At 45.4% G+C, this 22,561-nt stretch overlaps 1 protein-coding gene across 2 annotated transcripts in view; it reads right to left on the bottom strand.

Moving 5' to 3' along the window:
• Window positions 1-1,314: 1,314 nt before the first annotated feature.
• Window positions 1,315-22,561, bottom strand: part of ZNF398 (zinc finger protein 398) — a 33,112-nt gene continuing 11,865 nt past the window's right edge. For both annotated transcript variants that reach the window (XM_078438131.2, XM_078438137.2), the window contains exons 3-6: window positions 21,047-21,173; window positions 20,385-20,498; window positions 10,664-10,777; window positions 1,315-9,592 (exon numbers count right to left, since the gene is read on the bottom strand). In XM_078438131.2, coding sequence (XP_078294257.1) covers window positions 8,439-9,592; window positions 10,664-10,777; window positions 20,385-20,498; window positions 21,047-21,173 — 1,509 coding nt within the window. In that variant the 3' untranslated portion in view covers window positions 1,315-8,438. The remainder of the gene's footprint in view (window positions 9,593-10,663; window positions 10,778-20,384; window positions 20,499-21,046; window positions 21,174-22,561) is intronic.

The following is a 22,561-nucleotide window of genomic DNA, read 5'->3' as shown; positions in this document are numbered from 1 at the left end:
GTCGTGATGAGTCATTTTACGCATCAACTTGGTCGGGCCCAAGAATGGCCGGATGGTTGGTAAAACCTAATTTCTGGGTGTGCCTAGGAGGGTGTTTCCAGAAAAAAATTAGCATTTGAATTGGTAGACTGATTATGGAGAAGATACCCTCATCCAAGTCATTGAGGGCCTGAATAAAACAAAGAGGCAGGGGAAGGGCAGATTAACTCCTTCCTTGAGCTGCGACATCTATCTCCTCCCGCCCTTGGACATCACCTCTCCGGGTTCTTAGGCCTCTGGACTCAGAATGAATTGCACAACTGGCCTTCCTGGTATTCCAGCTTGCAAGTGGCAGATCATAGGACTTCGGGACCTCCGTAAATGCATGAGCTAATTCCTAGAATGTATCTCCATATACCCTTTTAGTTCTTTCTCTCCGGAGAATCCCATCACGTGTGTCTATCACTTCCTAGGTATTCCTGCTGCCCCCATGCACTCCACGCCCCTTCAACAATCACAAGCTTTATTTGAGGAAGGGAACCTCCAGATTCACTCAGCGAAGCCAACAGGGTAACCGGATTTGCACTCCTATCTCGGTGGTCTCCCCACGCCTAATTTACCAAAGCAGGCTTAGGGCCTACAGTGTAACCCACGGGAAGGAGAACAGAGCAGCGGCAGGTCCCCTCACCCGCTGGCGTGTCTGTGGTGACAACTTCCTGTCTTCACGTTAGGCTCTAGTGCTGCCAACCTCCAAGGAAGGGTAACCTGTGGGTGTCAAAGTCGCTGATATCCTAAGTGTGACTAAAAATCAGGCAGGGCTGGGGTGCCTGGGTGGCTTGGTCGGTTAAGTGTCCGACTTCGGCTCAGGTCACGATCTCACGGTCCGTGAGTTCGAGCCCCGCGTCGGGCTCTGTGCTGACAGCTCAGAGCCTGGAGCCTGTTTCAGATTCTGTGTCTCCCTCTCTCTCTGCTCCTCCCCTGTTCATGCTCTGTCTCTCTCTGTCTCAAAAATAAATAAACGTTAAAAAAAAATTATAAAAAAAAAAAATCAGGCAGGGCTTATGGAGGGGCGGGCACTGCAGGGCGAGGTGATAAAGCTCCGGCTACTTGAAGAGGCAGAGTGCTGATGGCAGGGTCACAGAAAAATGTTTTGTATTCTACAGTTTTAAGGTCAGTTTGCTCTCGCTAATGAGTTTCCAACATACTTGCCCTTTCAGACCCACCTTTACCAACGTTTTTATTCAAACTTCAGTGTGCGCGTGCATGCACACACACATTCCCTCTTTCTCACTAACTTCTGAGAATTCCTGCTTTGCAGAAAGTTTAGAGAAAATACTTTTTCCCTCCTGAGTTTATTCTCAGCCTACTTCAAGTAGGCATTTCATCACCTTCTTTACAAGTCTTGGCACAGCAGATGAGTGACGTTCCCTGGCTCCTCTTCAGTTCTTAATGACTACGGTACTTTGCTCAGTGTCAGTAAATATGTGATTGCTTGGGTGCCTGAGTTAGCTACTCAACAGTTCTACTGCGACAGGTGTCCAGGGCTTAGAAACTCTGTGCATGCAGAAGACAGGTTTTGTGTTGGTAAATTAACAATCGCAGTATGTTCTCTTGAATCCTCCCGACGGGCGTCACTTCAAGTGTGGATTTGATTATTAAAAATGGTCAAAATTCATTCCAAATGAAGTCCAGTGCTCCTATACTGGTTTTCCTAAATGCGACAAATAAGGTGTGAAACCCCGTATTATTGTTAAAGCCGAGCCGGTAAGGACATCGCCAAGATCCCTTTTCCTTCTTCATCAAACTGCTAGTGTCACAATGCGAGTCAGGTACACTGCAGGCATCGGAACGGATCCCATCTGGGCTCGTCCGGTATGCTGACAGTGTGTCACACACCAGGTCTCTCTGGCCAGAGCCCGCAGTGGGCACAGCGGAGAGAATGCGGCTTTTCCCGCGGCCTCTAGAGGTCCTACCGACTGATCAGAACTTTTTCAACCACCATGCCCATAGCCTTACTTCCTACGAAATTAGGACGGCCCGTTGTGGATTCAGTGACCCTTTATGAATCTCCGATCCACAGCTCCCTGCTCCAGTAAAGCAGGCTAACTGCTCATTTCCAGTCCAAGAATTCACTTTCTTGTTCTAGGATCTTCTAAACGTGCAGGCACAGTAGAATCGCGTGGGGGGGGAACTTAAAAAAAAACCAAATACCCAGGCTCCACCCCAGGAAAATTAGATCATGCCAGGGTGGGCCCTGGCACAAATTTATTTTTTAAGGTCCCCGGCTTCGTCTCACGTTCAGCCGAGATCAAAACAGTGTGCCTGTCTCCGCCTTACAGGATCACCCTGTGGCAATGAGCATCCCGAATTAGTACTTATTGGCTAATAAACATGGGACTGATTGAACTATTCTTGTCCATTGTTTTTATCCTGCTGTTTACTCAGTGAGCTTGGCTTGTAGATACTGTTTTTCTTACACAATTTTTTTACAACTACAATTCAACGCCAAGAACTGCCTTATGTAGACTGCTTTCTGTACTTCCTTGATTTTGAATTCAGCCTGTTTAGCCCGGTCTTTCCAGTAATGTGCCTGCCTTTCTAATTTGTTTCAATTCCTCATATACATAAAACTGGTTATCTGGCATAAGTTGCTGGTAGAAGTGAACGCATTATATAGGTCTGACACTTTCTGCATCAAGCTTTGTTTTCAGTCTCTGCTCACACATACTGTTCTTCCCACTGCTTCCCAAATTGCCGTCTCGGGCCAGCTTCTCCCCAGCACAGGCAGGCAGACTGGAAGCGAAGAAACAACCGCTGCCTGGCCTTGAACGAAAAGATGCACCGACATCATCCAGGAAATTGTTTAACTGGTCAACAAGTAATTCTGCATCGATGTCAACACTTTCTTAGGCCTGCAGTATGTTTCAAAGTGCTTTCAAAGACCTTTCCTCATTTGAGTGACCTATGTAAAGTTAGTAAAGTGGGCATTATCCTCATACTAGGAATGAGAAAACCAAAATGAGATTGAATCTCTGGCCTCCCGACTTCCTTTCCAAGAATTTTTTCATTACGATTAGCCTTATTCTTATAAAAACATTATAGATGCCGGACATAAAGTATTTTACATTACAAACACGGGGAGGAAGAACCACTTTCCAAAAAGAACCACTGAATGGCCCCAGTACCCTAGATCCATCATTATTTTGGTATGCCTTCTTTTTGTTTTCCTGTGCTTTAAGTAAAATGCAGTCGAATGTGTATTTAAAACAAAATGTTATAGTTTTGCTGGAATTTTGTCAGTTTGTATGGCTTTGGAGTAATTATAATACGGTTAGAATAAGAGTCTAAGAATGCATACCTCTCCAAGGTGTTTATTCTACTGTGTCAGATGCAATCTCTCAACAGGGCAGAATCTGGGGAGAAACCAGACAAGGAAAACAGGACCCAGATGTAAAATGTTAAATTCCATGATTTTGGAGTTGGAAGAACCATCGTGTTCTGTCTGCATATTAGAATTAGGAAGATGAGACCTACAAATTAAGTGGCTTGCTCCCTATCAAGTAAGTAGTGTTCAGCTTGGCCAGAATCCCGTTTTTAACTCCTGCTCAGGTGGTCTTTCCACTGGATGATTACGCACTGAACACCCATGTCCCTATCAGCACGTGGCCCGTGAGGGATACGAAACAGGATATGGCCCGTGTTCTTGGTTATTAGCTCACTTTTTAGACCAGTTTCAAGATTTTACAGTAAATAATGGCTTTGCTATTAAAGCCACATAGCTCAATGAGACTTTATCAAATATTTCAAATGTACCTGGCAGTTTTTGAGAGCATTGCAGCACACTGCTTCTGAGGCTTCTCTGATTGGGCCATATCTCTCTGCCTCCTTTAGTGGTTGATTGGCCCTAGGGGTGAAATACTTTTTTGTTTTGAAGAGACAACTTGACCTAGCTGACAGAAGTCATTGTGTATGCGTATATATAGGATCATGGCCAGAGTTACACATTTGAAAAGAAACTAGAGCGGGGCCAGAAAGGGAGGAGTTAACACCTTAGAAGGCAAGAGATTGCTCATGTTGCAAGATACGTAAATAGTACCTTCTAGTTCCCTTATGGTGGGGACAATAAGCTCTGGTCTCTTAAAGTCCTAATGAAGTAGACGTCTTTGAAACAGAGACTGTCCCCTGTCCTGGTGGTGCCAGAAATACAACCCTGTGCCACCGTTTGCCCATTCCCAGGCCCACAGACCCTGGTGCAGGAAGCACAGGACGTTTCCTCCTGACCACAGCTGACTGAACCAAGATGAACATGCAACCCAAGGGCAGCCAATCCAAGGGTTGGCTGGAAACCTGTGTGACCTGGTATAGAAAGGGGAGCTGGGCCACATCGCATGCTTTAGAATCTGAAGAAAAAAAAAGAATCAGAGCCACGTGGGGTCAAGGTACACAGAAACCTGTGGCAACCAGGAGGTACAGGAAAGACCGAATACAAGAACAGGTTAAACAGAAGCAAAAGACAGCGGTCAAAAAGCTGAGACATCAGGCAATTAAGTGCTTCTGTAGAGCAGCCCAGACTTAGGATCGTCTCTCCAGTCGGTCCCGTAACCTTTCTGGATAGTTTCCGTACTGACCCCTGTGTTGGCAGGCTCTGAGCTAAGCACTTCACACAGGCTTCCTTTTCCTCTAAGCCCCAAACCCTCTTGAGACCTAGATGTCATTCCATTTTACAGATAAGGAAACTAGGCTCATGATGGTTACATAGCATATGTTATGATATTTCTGATGATGCTAGGACTTGAATACAGGTCTGACTCAGAGTCTGTGCCCATTAAGCTCTACTAACCCACGTGTGTCCTTCAGTTAAGGCCCTGTGCACTTCCCCCTCCCCCTCCTCCTCCTCCCCTCCCTGCCAGTTTGACCTAACTTGAGGTTCTTTTGCTTAAAGAACCTGGTACTTCCCTACTCAAAGGATGTCCTATGTATAGACCCTGTGAGTTTGTAGAGTTAACGGAACAGGGTCAAAGCATCCACCAAACACACAGAAGAAACCTATCTGATGATAACAGAGTTCCTCATCTATAAGAGCCATTTGGGGAAAGACTTGCTTTGACTCATTGCTACTGAGCAGCCCTCAGACAGCTTTTTGTTGTCTAAGAAGCTTCGATATGGGGTGGAAGGTGGGGGGAAGGACCAGGGTGTTCTGACTCTCCTCGGAGAAAACCTGAGCAGAAACTGGGTTCTCCATCCCATGTTATGAATAAAGGAACCTGGGTCCTTTATTATCAACAAAGTTTTTGCGGACTGAGACAGTGAACGTTTGTTATTCCCCAGTAAGCAGCCATCTGATCTCATCCTGGTTGAGATGGGCATGGTCACCCAAGTCTTTCCGAAACGCTCCAAAAAGCAGCCCAGCGGTCTCCCACTGGAACCTTGCAGTCTTAGTTACGTAAAGCACTGCTCTAGCCAGAGCCCAGCTACCGTGTTTCCAATATTAAATACCCAGCAGAAAGGACCAGAGTCTTCTTTCACTTTCTAGACAAGCAATCAACTTCCATTTATTTTCACACCTGTGGCTGAAACAGAGGCTCATCTAATGGTGACGATGAAAAACTTGGCAAGCAAAGAGTGAATCTGGTTAGAGTCAACATCTGGGTCTATTTCAAGGGGATGTGCCTATTTGTACGTGACATACCTCTTAGCCCAGGGGGCAGACGGAGAGCACATTTCTGGGTTCTTGTCTTTCCTATCTTGTCTGGTCATGACAACCAATCCTCAGCTACTTCAACTTCAGTTAAATGGTCTCTCTCAAGAGCCCTCGATGGACCAAGTTTCTCCACACTCTGAAACCTTTCTGTTGGACTTAAGTTTTCCACCGATACATTTATGCATCCGCTCAGGAATCTTAAGCAAACAAACTCTAGAGCTGGCCCGGAGTTCTACCTGTTAGAGGATCGGTGCAGGGAAAGGAGACCAGAATGCACAATCGAAAACCCCTGGTGTGTATGGGGCTGAGGAGTAGAACACGGACTTCCATCTTTCTGGCATGGCCCTGCCCATTCCCTGTCATTCAGCTTCATGGCTATTGCCATGGCATTTGAACCACCTCGTTGATATTTGAACCGTGTTCAACTTCTTGCCAGAGCGTGGGTCCCTGCTGACTATAGTTCCTTGCAGAAAAGACTGTGGGATGTATTTGTAGCATTTTAACCCACAGGTCTCTCTCATTAACAAGCTCTGTACCCTCGTTAAATCTTTGAGTAGAGAGTTTCTGACGTTATCTAGACCAGCACCACACCTAATGTAGGAATCCCTTTCTAGCACACCCTGGCAAATATTCAAATCCTTCCAGAAAAGGGAACTCACCACCTAAAAGTAGTGCTTTGATTCTTGTCCCCTTTAATGAGGAGACAAGGTTCAAACCAGAGCTGGATCTCACACCAAGTTCCTAGTAGGTCACCAGTGAAGCTGGAACCCTGGCTTTGGGAGCCCCAGAGCCCCTACATTTACCTATAGTATTGGTCTAGATTCTAACTAGAAAGTACTAATCCCAATATGCTGGGGTTCTTTTCATCAGTTGTCCTGGTTTGTTCTACACTGGATTTTCTCATTGCCTTCAGACTATAAGTTATGGCAGGGAATCGGGTCTCACACTCATTCTTAGATCTCCTGTGATCCCTGGTATTGTGAATGCCACAGAGCAGATGTTTCATAAATGCAATTGTCCTCTAAGGGCAGCATGTTCAGACAGAGCCTTCCCAGGAGCAAAGCTAGCCAGGGCAAAACCTTTTTCCTAGTGTGTTTATGCATAGCTAGGCTGGGTGAAGGCTGGGCTAGGTGATAAGGGAAAAATGGGTGCCTCCCTTATCATTTCATCAAGAAACTGTCCTAAGTACTTGCAGACCTTGTTTCCAGGCATCTGAGAAAGATTCAGGGGAAACAAGAGAGGGTAGGAATCAACAGCGTTACAGCCCAAGACTTAGGGCAGTCTCTTCCACCTCAGGCTCCCAGCCGGAATAAAACAAATCGAGTTCGGTCAAGTTTCAACAAGAACGTCTCTGCTTGGATTTGGGGGGTCTTATTTGGCTTTGCCTGGAGAGAAGCCAGAGTTAGAGATAGAATTTTGGCAGAAGAAATGAACCACGAGTTTTGTTAATTTCTTTGTTAATTTCACTTTTTTTCCTTCCACCAGCCTCATCATTTTGCAGATGAAAATTTGCAGTCTGTACAGGGAAAGGGACTTACGTCCCACTGCAAAGCCACTTAGTAGCAGGACCACACTCCGACGCCCTCCTCTGACTGAATGATCTCGAGCACATGGGAGCCAAAGTCCCTAAAAGCAGAACAGGCAAGGAGGGGCTGTCCTTGTCTGTACTGGTGCTTAGTGCTCAGGGACCCACAAAGCCCTTCAGTCTGCCCACTGCCAACGGGGAGAGCCGGAAGGGGCGCGCAGACACTGATAACTCAAGAAAGCTGCAGGAGAGCACCATCATCTCACTACTGAGGAAAGGAAAGCTGAGAGCCACGGGCACTTTCTGAAACTCCGTAACGCTTCTGGAAAGCGCCGTGATCTTTTCTGCTGATGACTGTCAAGAAGATGAGACAGCAGGAATGGACAAACCAGCTTATTAGCTTGGAAATAAGGAAAATCTGACATAAATTTATATGTCATGGTTCAGGCACAAATTTCAGGCTGTTCTGTCATTTCTCTGGCTCTCTAGATTTTAAAGCTGGGGCTAAGGACACTGTTCCCGCTTTTTTAACGAGGACCTCCACAAAGGCTCCTAGCAGTTTAAATGCCAATAAGATCCTGAACTCTTCAAACCAAACTATTCAAAGTCAGGAACTGTTCTCCTTAAGGAGCTTTTAAAGTCAGGCTTCTTGCTCCCCCGATATTAACAAAATGTATTAGAAGAATTAATCTAGGAAACCTAGGAAGGCAGTCTTGAATTCTCATCTTGAGAGGCAGTACATCAGCACAGGAGCAGATTTTAGCTGGTGTCAGGAAGGGGCGTACGCGACCCAGGCTCCAGCACTCCCTCCTAACAACCATCTCACCATCAAGGAATTAACCAGAGGTTCGGTGAGACATTCTCATGCCTCAGGATGGGCTTCGAACTTTGGAGGCTCTTCCTACCTAGAGCCACAATCATTATCACCTTACGACCCCGTGATGGATTACCAGAGGACAAATCTTGCTTCCTAACCTCTCTGCAACATTCGTATATAACATTCTTATACAACTTCTGCTTAGGTAATACTTTTGAAACGATCGGGATGCTGGGTCCCTTTCCAGGTCTTTCTGGGTTTCAGAGTGTGGTGTTCTTGTAATGTTGTCAAGTTCCAAATTCCGGCCTGTCTGTAGTCAAGTGTGTAAGATCCCAAACTCACGGACGTGCCACACGGCGATCACTGCAGAGGGCCCAGGGGCCAGCGGGCACGGAGAACCGCGAAAGGAGCGAGATTTACAAAACTCCCCCTCCGCTCCCTTCCCCGTACCACTGACTGGTCTCTAGACCTTCGGTGTTAACGCCCAGGCCAGAAGTCTCGAGCCCAGTTAGGAGCGGCCCCGGGGGGTCGGGCGGCTGTCCAGAGGGGTCGCTGTCGCCCGCACAGCCCCCGCTGTGGCCCGAGCGCAGGTGGTCCTTGAGCGTCTGCTTGTAGCGGAAGCTCCTGCCGCAGTAGGCGCAGGGGTAGGGCCGCTCGCCCGTGTGGATGCGCTGGTGCTTCATGAGGTGGTGCTTGCGGATGAAGCTCTTGCCGCAGTGCGCGCAGCTGAAGGGCCGCTCGCCCGTGTGCAGCCGCCGGTGGTTCAGCAGGTGCTCCTTGCGCATGAAGCTCTTACTGCAGTCAGTGCACGGGTAAGGGCGCTCGCCAGTGTGGATCATCTGGTGGCGAATCAGGGCCGAGTGGCCATTGAAGTCAATGCCGCACTGGGGGCAGGAGAAAGGCCGCTCCTGCGCGTGCCCCCGCTGGTGCAGCAGGAGGCTGATTTTCAGGCTGAAGCTCCGGCCGCACTGCGCGCAGCGGAAGGGCCTCTCGCTCGCGTGCGCTCGCCGGTGGCTGGTGAGCCGGGCCTGGTCCGCGAAGCGCTTGGGGCAGTCGGGACAGGGGAAGGGGCGCTCGGTGCTGTTATGGACCCGGAGGTGGTAGGTGAGTCTTGAAGGGTGAGTGAAAGTTCTGGCGCAGTGCGGGCAGGTGGGGGGCGTGTCACTGGCGTGGGGCTGGGAGCTGCTGCTGAGGTCGGCCTGCTGGGGAAAGTGCTTAGGGCACTGGGCACAGGACAAGGGGTGCTCACCTGTGTGGCTGCACTGGTGGGTCAGCAACATGTCTTGGCTGAGGCTCTTGCCACAGTGGTGGCACGAAAATACCTGTTCCCCGGCCGGAGGCGGCAGGGGGTAGCTGCCCAACTGCGTGAAAGTCACTTGTCCCTCAGAGGCTTCGGCCAGGTCGGCGGCTGGACGTCCAAAAGGTGCCATGGACGCAGACGGCTGGCTTTTGAAAGCCACATCGGAAAAAGCGTCCTTCGCTGCCGGTGGTGGAGAAGAGAAGGTGACGGGAACCTCGGGGCACAGGGAGGCTCGGGCAAGGCCTTCAGCTTTGATGACAAGCTCCTCATCTGAAAGAAAGGACTCAGGGTCACCCCTGTCAACAGCCGTCTGATGGCAACTCCCGGCACAAGGCCTAAAAATGACACATTCGTCTACTCTTACTTCTCTTCGGTCGGCCAGATAAATGCTTCATGACTATTAGCTCTCTTTACTTTGCCTGAAAATCCAGTCCACATTTCTGGCTCTGAATCTTTGCTCGTTCTGCCCTCCCTTTTGTAGCCTCCATCCGTCTCTTCCCAGCTTCCCAAATCACACCCGACCATGTCACGCCAATCTTGCAAGGCCCAATTCCGGCTTCACAACTGGCTAGAGGCCGCAACTAAACACCTAAACTAAAACTAATGGATCTTCTCCAAACTCCTGATTTCTCTTATAGAAGTCATCCACCCCACTCACCCTGGAGACTTAACAGTGGGCGTGCCCAGTCCTGGGGCGGGGGGAGGTGTCCGATATAAATATCTGGAAGAGCACCAACTGGTATTTTTTATTTGTTTCCTAGACTCTAATGGAACACAGGGCATAGAAGATATTTAAAACAGGCTGCATCAAGTCATATATATGAATGGGTTCCTTCTGACCTTGGGATTCTCTTCTACAATTCAGATGGCAAAATATAGATGGTGCTAAATCTCTGGGAAGGAAGCTATCTGCTGCTTCTGCCATCACTTTGTCCCGCGGGAGAGCTTTGTCAACACTTGCGCCTCTCCAAGGACATTCTTGTCTCTATGGCTCATCTCCTCCCCCCGTTTTTGTTCTATCCTTTCTACACAATCCTCAGATGGTCTTCGGTCTTTCCTCATCCTCCTACTTTTGGTACATCCTGTGGGCACTTATCTTTCTCCCTCTAACAAATCGACTTTGTCTTTACACTTAAAAGGGTGTTTTCACACGTAAAATTCATCTTACTTTGATTTCATTATTTCTAACCTACTTGAGTGTGTCCTTTTCCCCCTTTCCCCAATCTTCTTCCCCATCCTTGCCTCCACAACACGCGCCCCCCCCCCCCCCCCCCGCCGCTTCCTCAGTCAGTCCTGGCCTGAGCAGAATCTGGACAGGGGCATCTCCGAGTCCTCACTCACCGGCATAGGCACCCTTGTGCGGGTCACTCTCCTTGGCCTCCTGTGGGGCCCCAACCTGGGGTTCTTCCTCTTGTTTGATCCAAGACAGAATATCTGATGTTGAAATGCCAGGCTCTATTTGTGGGGAAAAGAGAATGGCCTTCAGGGCTTAACTCCAAAAGTGACAATGATCGGGTTGGTGTGCTGAACACTATGTTTTGCCCAAATATTTATCTCCAACTGGAAAACCAAAACTAAATCAGCCTTTGAAAAAAAGGCATACATCTAGAGAACCTGATTTATGTATTTTTACATGGTATACCGAAACCTATTTTCTTTCTTTTTATGTATTTAGTAAACTTTCACTCGTGGCCCCAAGATCAAGAATCAAATGCTCTGTCGACTGACCTAGCCAAGCATCCCTTGATTCACTATTTTCATTTTTTTCAATACAGTATGAGTGCCCTAGGCACACCCACATTTCTAGAATACTTTTTAAGTTTATTTATTTTGAGAGAGAGGGCAAGTGAGGAGGGAGGGAGGGAGGGAGGGAGGGGAGAGAGAGAGAGAGAGAGAGAGAGAGAGAGAGAGAGAGAGAGAGAGAGAGAGAGAGAGAGAGAATGAATCCCAAGCATGCTCCACACTGCCAGCAGGGAGCCCGACACAGGGCTCAAACCCACACACTGTGAGATAGTCATGACCTGAGCCAAAACCAAGGTTGCCCACTTAACCGACTGAGCTACCCAGGTGTCCCTCACTACTTTCATTTTAAAACAAATCAGAGTTTTTACCTTGGAGAGGACACCCTGACATAACCTAGAATCAGTAGTGCTTTCATTTTGTTAGCACTCTTACTTCCAAAATGTTTTCACCTTCTCTCACAGCTTTTTAATGAAATAATAAAGTAGGGAATATTTTCTCCATTTCGGTAGAGAGGGCCCCCAGAGGTTAAATAAATTGCCAGTAAGGAAGTATGTATGGTGAAATGCCATATTATCAAAGGTCTGCTTTAAAATGTAGCAGGAAAAAGGCAGAAGAAACAAGATTGACCAACAAGTTTTTCTTAGATGTTAATTAAAAAACAAATACATTCCCAGAATTACAAACTTAGGCCTATTTAAACACAGATCTGACTCCTCAGAAACATACTTTTCAGGTTCTCAGTTCTAGGCTCTAAAAGATCATAGTACTTTAAAAAATTAAAAAAAATTTTTTTTTTAATGTCTATTTATTTTTGAGAGAGAGAGAGCAAGCAGGGGAAGGACAGAGAGAGGGAGACACAGACTCTGAAGCAGGCTCCAGGATCTGAGCTCTGAACTGTCAGCACAGAGCCCAATGCAGGGCTTGAACCCACGAACCACGAGATCACGACCTGAGCCAAAGTCAGATGCTTAATCGACTGAGCCACCCAAGCGCCCCTAAAAATATTTTTTTAATGTTTATTTTTGAGAAAGAGGCAGAGTGTGAGCAGGGGAAGGGCAGAGAGAGGGAGACACAAAATTTGAAGCAGGCTCCAGGCTCTGAGCTGTCAGTGGAGCCCGATGCAGGGCTTGAACTCACGGAACGCGAGATCATGACCTGAGCCGAAGTTGGATACTTAACCACCTGAGCTACCCAGGTGCCCCAAGATCATATTACTTTTGCCTATTAAATGATACAGCTCATTGTTCCCTGAACCCCCAGGAGAGGGAAGAATAGTGTTTCCAAGTCCCTCAGGCCTAGTGGATTCTTCTGGAAAGAAAAAAAGAACAGCCTCCAAACGCTTTGCACATAACATGCCTCATTTGGTCAGTACAGAAACAGCTGTGCTTGCTATTTGAGCCACGGCGCCTATATGGCCTTTTTTGGCCTAAAAGGACAAGCTGGCAAGCTGAGAAGGTGCACAGAGTAAATTCAAACTATACTATTTCTCAAAAAAGCCTTGTAGGTAGGTTCTGGTTTTATTTGTAGCAAATGAGCAGAACTCACTGTTCTGCCCAGTGCCTTTAAAATCAGTTAGAGTCCACTGAAATTTGGTGTGCCTAAAGCAGAAATATGAGGCAGACAAGACTAAGGCCCCAAAGACTCTCAGGTTATGCAGCAAGACCAGGAAAATACAGGTTCTAGTGCACACAGCAGGTTGCCTTTCCAACTTCCTGCTTTAAACTACAGGCTGAAATGTACTAAACATAGTCCAACCATATCTTTTTTTCTTCCAGATTTTATACCCACACACATATATGGAAAAGAGCAGGAGGAGACAGACTAGGTGTAACGAAGAGGGTCTTTTTACAGACATCCAGAGGATGAACTATTCATCAAAACTACGAGACTTTTAAAACAGTGCTTTAGAAACCTCTAAATGTGATTCAAGTGGTTTTGACTTTTTTGCGGGGTGGGGGGTGGGGGGGGGTGTAATATATTTGATGAGTTTCAATCCATTGCTCAAATTGTGCCTTCTTTGGCCAGTGGGAGCCTCTTCAGAGCGGCTCCATGTCTTTTCATATCATCAGACATCTCGTTTCTTCCATTTCTGGCATGACAGACTATCCCAGGTTCATCCTGGACATTTCCTGTTCCACGCACACAATCACTGATCTGAGAAACAGAATTTAGAGACCGCAATCTGGATGATGAGGATGCCAACAGTTAACAGGTTGTTGTTACTTCTCTTTTCAATGGACACAGCTATTGAAATACATACCTTTTAGAAAAAATGTCATGAGTTTACATTCATATTCATGATTCATATATAAGATTACACGGCTTTCATTAAATCCTTTCATTTTATACTTGTATCTTTTCTCCCTTACCTTGAAAATTTTGGTTCCTAATGACATTAATATAATCTTTGCTTTATCTGAAGACGTGTGTCAAAATAATAGCAACGTTATAAACAAAAATATGAACTCGATTTAAGATTATTTTGTGACTCTTTTATATATCCTCTAGGGATATATAGTTAAAATATTACGTTTTATTTCTTAAAAAACTTTTTTTTAATGTTTATTTATTTTTGAGAGATAGAGACAGCACATGAGTGAGGGAGGGGCAGAGAGAGAGGGAAACAGAATCCGAAGCAGGCTCCAGGCTCTGAGCTGTCAGCACAGAGCCCAATGCAGGGCTCAAACCCACGAAACACCCGATCATGACCTGAGCCGAAGTCGTATGCTTAACCAACTGAGCCACCCAGGCACCTCAAATATTATGTTTTAAAGCCATTTGAAAGAAATCTATTTTATGTATTTATGTCACACATGAATTATATAGTTTAATTATTTCAGCCTATGCTTGATTTTTAAATTTTAATTGTTTTTTTTTTAATTATATAAAATAATTACAAGGTAGTGCGCTTGGGTGGCTCAGTCAGTTAAGCGTCCGACTTCAGCTCCGGTCATGATCTCACAGTGTGGGAGTTTGAGCCCCGCGTCAGACTCTGTGCCGACAGCTCAGAGCCTGGAGCCTGCTTTCAATTCGGTATCTCTCTCTCTCTCTCTCTCTTTCTCTCTCTGCCCCTCCCCTGCTCACGTTCTCTCTCTCAAAAATAAAGATAAAACATAAATTAATGTACAGAGATCTTTCTCATTCCTTTCTAGAGCTGTACTAGGTAGCTATACCATTGTTTATTCAAGAGTCCCCTACTGATGGGTATTTGGATTCTGTCCAATCTTTTGTTAGCAGCTAACCATAAAAGTTATGGAAGGGTAAAAAAACAACCCAGTTCTCCACTTTATTAAAACCCACTGGCGCCTGGGTGGCTCAGTCGGTTAAGCGTCCGACTTCGCTGACAGTATGGCAGCTGCCGGCCGGGCCACCACAACTTTCAGAGCACATTCCTCACAGGCCTGCGGAGTCCCAACGGTGGATACTTACAGAAACAAAATGAAAGTCAAATCGTAGGTTCATGCAAGCAGCAGGCTTTGGAAAAGCCAGAGAATAGAGAAAACCTGAATAGCAATGAGGAGGAAGTCAAAAAATGCTGAGGTTCTAGGTCTGAGAGGTAGTTAAAAATAGAAAAGCTGATCACAAGAAAATATAAAAATTTAACGTCTACACCAGTTAAATATTATTTTAACTATGAGGAAATTGGAGTGTGAGTGTGTGTGTGTGTGTGTGTGTGTGTGTGTGTGAAACAGGTAAGGACCCATGCCGTCTGAAAAGGAGCTGGAACCTTGAGGTTTTGGGATATATACAAAGGTGTTATAAACGGAGTTAAAAATGGTACAGAGATCTGACTTTTTAAGGAGACAATGAACAATACTTGATACATGAAACAACCATTGGTAAAAATATAAAAACTTTCTTTTAAAACTTTTCGTGAGGGGCGCCTGGATGGCTCAGTCGGTTAAGCATCCAACTTCGGCTCAGGTCACCATCTCGCAGCTTGTGAGTTCGCGCCCTGCGTCAGGCTCTGTGCTGACAGCTGGGAGCTGGGAGCCTGGAGCCTGCTTCGGATTCTGTGTCTCCTCTCTCTGCCCCTTCCCCTTTTGCACTCCGTCATCTCTCTCTCAAAAATAAATAAACATTAAAAAATTTTTTTAAAACTTTTTGTGAAACAGGTGTGGAACGGAAACGTTGCCAGATGAATGTGTTAAGTATTTGTGTGAGTTAAAACCTCAGAGTTTTATCATTCCCAGGATGATTCTTGTTTTCAAACAGGATAAAGCAAAATCAAAGGGGTATCATACTGGGATGCGCCTTAATCACTGAGTTTGTATAGGAAACGATGGCCTCACTGGACTAGGGTCAACAGGCATCAACAAGGGCTAATGGCAATGCACCTGAAACCATGACCAAGGAGATCTCCCCAGAGGTGTAAGACTTAGAAACGAATTTGTTTTACTTTTGGGTCATTTTAGAATCATTGCTTGAGTTCATGGCTTCTGAACTAGAAGAAGGACAAAGATAATGGACTTTCAGTAATTATTCCATTAGAACTTCTTGGGTAGTTTTTTTCCAAAGAATTGCAAAAACTTGGGAGTTCAATATTCAAACCGTTAGTGACCAAATAATGGCCATGCCCCCCACCCCACCCCCCACACAGCTGATCTGCACTTGGCCCTAATAATAGAGTTAAAGAAGAATTTCAGAAAATCTCAAGATTATATTTTTCTGTATTCTCCCATTCACCACTCTTCTTTACTGATTGTATAGAATTTTATCCAACACATCAATAGGTATCCATGACCATTGCCTAGGGAGGTATAACAATTTCTCTTTCCCTTCATCGGATTCAGATGATGGTGATAGGGACAGAATGTAACATTAATTCCAAGATATTTGGCCATAAAAAGGAAGGGGACTCGCATGGTACCATTACTATCCTCAAATCCATTCTAGCTACATATTTTTAAATTTTTTTTTTTTTTCAACGTTTATTTTATTTTTGGGACAGAGAGAGACAGAGCATGAACGGGGGAGGGACAGAGAGAGAGGGAGACACAGAATCGGAAACAGGCTCCAGGCTCCGAGCCATCAGCCCAGAGCCCGACGCGGGGCTCGAACTCAAGGACCGTGAGATCGTGACCTGGCTGAAGTCGGACGCTTAACCGACTGCGCCACCCAGGCGCCCCATCTAGCTACATATTTTTATTATAACGCACAGTTCTTTCTAAAGCTCTAAAATGTAATACAATAATACATTATGGGCTTTATTTTATGAGAAATATGGATAAAATCCAAATTATTTCAGAAGATTAAGGTTTCTAGAAGTCCATCAATTATTCCAATATAAATACACTGACAATAATAAATTATACAATGTGTTAAAATTGATTAAAAAAATTTGTTTAGGGGTGCCTGGGTGGCTCAGATGGTTAAGCATCTGACTTCGGTTCAGGTCATGATCTCACAGTTCATGACTTAGAGCCCTGCATCGGGTTCTGTGCTGACAGCTCGGAGCCTGGAGCCTGCTTTGGATTCTGTGTCTCCCTCTCTCTCTGCTCCTCCCTCATTCATGCTCTCTCTCTGTCTCTCAAAAATAAGTAAAAGTTTAAAAAAGTTTATTTTTAAGAAAGAGAGAGACAGAGTGCAAGCAGGGGGAGGGGGGAGGGGCAGAGAGAGAAAGAAAGTGAGAGAGAAAGAGGGAGACACAGAACCCGATGCAGGGCTCGAACTCACAAACTGAGATCAAACTGTGGCAAAGTTGGATGCTTAACCAACTGAGCCACCCAGGCACACCTAAAATTGATTTTTAAAAATATGATGTTGCTTTATGGAAGAAAAGCTGCTTGCACCAAAGTAAAAAAGCAAACAAACAAAACAAAAATGATTAGTGTTTCCATTAGAACAAGATGAAAATAGGATTTAAATGGTTAGAACTCTAAGGGAAGAGGGGTGCCTGGCTGGCCTAGTCTGTAGAGTATGCAACTCTTGATCTCAGGGTCATGAGACCAAAGGATTGTGAGTTCAAGCCCCATGTTGGGTGTAGAGATTACTTTAAAACAACAACAACAACAACAAAACCTAAATGGAGAATAATCTATCAAAAAGATATTTTATTAGTTCTGTCACTAAAGTGGCCTAGAATGAGTACCTCTGCCTAGTATTTGTATGCACCCTAATAACCAGTTTATTCTCCACTGAAAGGAACTGGGATTTTGCGTGTGTGTTAGGAGCAGAAAACTCTGCTGGGCCTGCGTTAAGGCAACAGCCTGAGCCTGCCTGTCGTCAGAAACGCCTGTTGCAAGGTTTACGTCCCTACACCAATTGGAAACTTCCCCCAAATGTTAGGAGGGCTTCGCCTGGCCTAGTTGTTTGTGCAGTGGAGGTTATGCGGAACGTTTCTTTTCCTTCTGGGAGTCCAGAACTTTGGAATATGCTAGGCAGAGGATGCCTATGTGACCAGCTCGCAGTGAAACCCTTGGATGCTAAGTCTCTAAGTTTCTCCGGGAGACAACATGCTGCGCATGTTGTCACAACTCCCTGCTGGAGGAACCGCGTGTGTCCTGTGAGACTCCACTGAGAGAGACTCTCTACTGACAGAGGACTCTGGAAGGTTCCCCTGGTTCCCTCCAGACTTTGCCCTGGGCACCCTTTATCTTTGCTGGCTTTGCTCTGTATCCTTTTGCTGTAATAAACCTCAGCCCTAAGCATGACATTATGCTGAATCCTGCGTGGCCTCCTAGTGAAGGACCGAACCTGGGGGTGGCCTTGGGGACCCCCCAGAATAGACTGGAGCGTATTTTTTTTTAAGAAAACAAGTACTGAGGCAGTACTGGAAAGACACAGGAAACCATTTAAAAATCATCTCACTTGCCAAGTTGACAATTTCAGCAACCAACAGAAAATAGGCTTAAATGAATGAAAAGGCATGAATATATGATTAAATCTATAAGGGGGGAAATATAAAGGATTCTAAAGTAGAGACATCTGAGGGGGTTTTAAAAATGCTATATATTGATCTGCCCAAATAATATGAAGCCTGTCCTCAAGTTCTAGTAAGTACCTAGGTTGATAATCACCAATGTAAGCTAAAACTGTACGGAATCAAACCAGAGCATTAAAGAAATTCAATGCTTACACTGTTTGTTAATTTTCCATAAACACGTATTAATACATTTGGTTGACCACCCACAAATGGAGCCTTAAAAACCATGATAAGGGGCGCCTGGGTGGCTCAGTCGGTTAAGCATCCGACTTCAGCTCAGGTCATGATCTCATGGTTCGTGAGTTCAAGCCTCGCGTCGGGCTCTGTACTGACAGCTCGGAGCCTGGAGCCTGCTTCGGATTCTGTGTCTCCCTCTTTCTGATCCTTCCCTACTCGCGCGCTCTCTCTCTCAAAAATAAACAAACATTAAAAAAAAAAAAAAAAAAAACCATGGTAAAAATAGAGAAACTGGCAGCTAAATGAAATTTTCATATATTATTATAAAACCAAATTATTTACACCTTTTCCATTCATCCTCAAAAATAAGATGACACACTGATTTATACTGGTTGAAAACTATGTTAGATAGCCAATAACATCAACTACGGCATAATTTCCAATAATTTCTGTAATCGAGTCACCCATCTTTGTGATATGATTTTAGATTCATTACTTAGATCCATGATATAAAGGTTCATCAAATTCAACCTGTTTGATTGCTTAATACCACCACCCACAGAGACTGTAGAATAACATAATGTGTGGCAGATATATACATTCTTCAAAATTCAGAGACTGTCGGGGTGCATGGGTGGCTCAGTCAGTTAAACATCCAACTCTTGATTTCAGATCAGGTCATGATCTCAGTTTGGGAGATAAAGCCCCACGTTGGGCTCAGTGCTGACAGCGTGGAGCCTGCTTGGGATTCTCTCTCCCTCTCTCTCTCTGCCCCTTCGCCTGTTCGCATACTCTCTCAAAATAAAGAAACAGACATTTAAAAATAAAAAACTCAGGGCTCCTGGGTGGTTCAGTCGGTTAAGTGCCCAACTCTTGGTTTCGGCTTAGGTCATGATCTCATGGTTCGTAGGTTCGAGCACCGTGTTGGGCTCTGAACTGTCAGTGCGGAGCCTGCTTAGGATTCTATCTTTCTCTTTCTCTGCCCCTCCCCTGCTCTTCTTCGTACTCTCTCTCTCTCTCAAAATAAATAAATAAACTTAAAAAAATATATTGAACTCTAGGCTAATGATATTCATACTGAACTACATATGGGGAATTTTTTTTTTTTTTTTTTTTTTTTAAGGAGAGAGAGAACTCAAGCAGGGGAGAGGGGCAGAGGGAGGAAGGAAGAAAAGGAGGACAGGGAGGGAGAGAGGGGGGAGAGAGGGAGAGAATAAATGAATTTTAAGCAGGCTCCACACTGAGCGCGGGGTCAATCCCACAACCCTGGGATCATGATCTGAGCCACAATCAAGTGTTGGGCGCCACGCCAACTGAGATGACCCAGGCGCCCCTATGGGAAAATGTACTGATGTGTGTATTGAGCTGGAAATACACTGAAAATAGGATGGATTGATAGGGATGCAGAGATGGATAAATACGTGTAAACTGTTAGTGACAGAATCTAGGTGGTAGGTATCTAGGTGTTCACTGTAAAATTATTTCAACTTTTCTATTTAGAAATTTTCATAATGAAACATTAGAAAAAAAATAGTGCCCGGGAGAGGGGGTGGGTTCCAAGAAAAGTTCATCTAATAGAGTGGTCTGAAGGATGAACTTTCTGTGAGCTTTCTGTCCAACAAAGAACGAAATGGTGAGCTTTTTCTGACTGCAGAGGTGGGACTTGAGACAAACAATACAACTGTACTTGGCTGAGCAGTCTTTGCACACAACAGCAGGCAGCTGCCAAGCAAATAAAGCAGGGAGGGCTCATTAATGACAGCTGGCTCCCAAACCAGGTGAAGTTTGCCCAGGTGGCCATCATTGGGCTCCGCCGGTTAAGTGCATCTCTGAGGGACCCTGCGGACGCCCACCGCCCCCCCACCATTTCTGACCCGCCCGGTGTATATTCACTGAAGCCACTTCCCTCCAGGAAAGCATTACCGCTTCCCCTGCCATCTAAGGATGTTAATTTTACCAGATAATTAGGTGTGGGAACCTGTCACGGAACACCATGAATAGCCCTCAGAGGTGCGGTAGTCGTGGGGACAGGCCACGGACTGGCAATCTCTAATACTCCCTCCTATTTAAGTGTCTGAGGGTCACGCGTTACTCACGGTCTAGCTGATTGAGATTGGAGAGGCTCTAGAAGCCCCAAGCCCTGCTTACTTAGTTCTGAGCCATCGTCTCTGACCAGGAAGGGGAGACAAGGAGGGGATCATCTCCTCTCCTACTTACCTTCACTGGGGTCAGTGGGAATCTCACTCTCCTCTGGTCCTGCCTGCTCCTCTGTGTTATGCTCTCCTTCCGGCTGAATCTGAGATAAGACATCAGGTTGATTCATGGCATAATCTAGGAGAGGAAGAAGGAAAAGGAGGTATGACAAAGAGCTCAATGAGGATGACAACTAATTGCCATTAAGGCTGAATTGTAGGCTTTGAGGTCCACAGTCCCAGGGAAGTTGTTTCAGATTCTAGAGCACTCCTCCCCTTCCATTCCCCTCCTGTACGGATGACATCTCTTGGGAACGCACACGAGAGGAGAGGTGATGGGAAAGGCATGTGTGCTACTTTAGCACTGCCCACCTGCTGCTTTCACTGAGGAAGAGGGACAGTTGCCTCAAGGGGGAGAACAAGGCCCTTTCAACGTGAAGAACACCTATGGAAACCACTGCAACTGGGAGACCCCTAACCCTGAGCTTCATTCTCCATCCGATGAACTGGCAGGAGAGATTATGATTTCCTACTTGTGAAGGGTGAACTGGAAATCTCTGGCTTGCACCTAGAATCTGAAGTGTGTGGGGACAGAGGGAAAATGAGGACCACTGGAGGGAAAGGGACTGCTCTAAGCCCCCGTGGAGCTGGGGTCCCCTCATTCAAAAGGCGCCAACTTAGCCTCACCCATGGAGATAAGAGACTCGTAGTTGCCCTTCATGATATTCTTGTAAAGCTCTTTTTGCCATTCTTCTAATTTTTCCCACTCTGGAGTGGAAAAGTAGATGGAGATATCATCAAATGTCACAGGCACCTGAAATTATAATCATATTGGAGTTAGTCCCTCCCACTGCAATTCAGTCATTTAGCCAATCTTACTAAGTGCCTACTTGTCACACAAAGACTGTGTGGGATGCAGGAGGGATACAGGAAAAACAGGGCACAGACCCGACCTCTAGGAGTTGAAGACATTTTCAAGGAGAAAGGCAATAAACTTTAGAGCGACGAGTTTTGGGAGGTTGGAGCACATGACTTGTAAACAGTCCCTCATGGAGAGAGGCACAGATGCAAAGCAGTATCTAATTCACACAATACAACATGTTCTGAATACCCACTACGTACAAGCTTTATCCTAAGTGCCAAGATTACAAAAATATGGTTTCTGCCCAAAATAAGCATATGGTCACATTCAAATTGAAGACATGGACCAGAAATTTTGGATATCGAGCTATAATAGGGCTGGGATGAGTCTAGAAGAGATGGGGCTCTGGTGGGTTATTAACAGGCCTAATGGGAACAGGAAAAACATGTAAGCATGGAAGACCGGAGATTACTTTCAGAGAACAATGATGAAGCCTGCCGAGTTGGGAGCTCGGGCTTCATGTAGGGAATGGTCATACGCAGAACAGAATCCCCCACCCTCTGGCAACGTTTCATCCAAAGCTAGGCACTTTTCCCTAGGTGAAAACTGGAAGGTTCTTCTGTAATGAAGTATAAGAGTTTCCTGGGGAATTTAAGGTACCTAGTACGGGCACTATCACCTCATTCTGGCATCTAGCTGGTCATAAGGCTAGCTCACCCTCCTGTCACTGGACAGCTTCCTGTAGTTAAATTCTGAAATACAAGCTAAGCACTAAGTGTCAATGCCCATTTAGCAAAGTCAGCCACTTGAACAAGAAAGACTAAAATGAGGGAGGAAAATGTGGAAGGAAACAAATACCCAGGCAACAGAATTTAAAAAACAAAAACAAACCACCACCACCTCCTAACTAGTATTCCCACAAAGATTTGAGAGATATTACACCACCCGTAAAATAAAAACAGGATGCTATGGAAAAAGGAAGATCAGAGAAGAAGAAACATTTCTGGTATCTACTATACACACACACACACACACACACACACACACACACACACATTTTTTTCCCAAAATTAAAAAATTCAATGAAAACCATACATATTTATTTTCATAAACTTAACATACCCATTAAGAGTCAAAGGTCTATACAATACTATGAGGCAACTGGGTTTATTTTCTAATTGCTTCATTTTCCAACTAGAAATTTTGTTCTTTAGGGGCTAGAACTTTAAATTACTTACTTTACACTTGCTCAGCACCTGAAGCCAGGGTGAGGGCAAGTGTAGATGACATAATTGTATCTAATGTCACTACACAAAAGATTTGTGACACCTTACAACAAA

This window comes from Panthera onca, chromosome A2 (genome assembly GCF_046562875.1).
Source record: "Panthera onca isolate mPanOnc1 chromosome A2, mPanOnc1 haplotype 2, whole genome shotgun sequence".
NCBI lineage: Eukaryota > Metazoa > Chordata > Mammalia > Carnivora > Felidae > Panthera > Panthera onca.
This window is presented reverse-complemented; position numbering and strand designations above follow the sequence as displayed.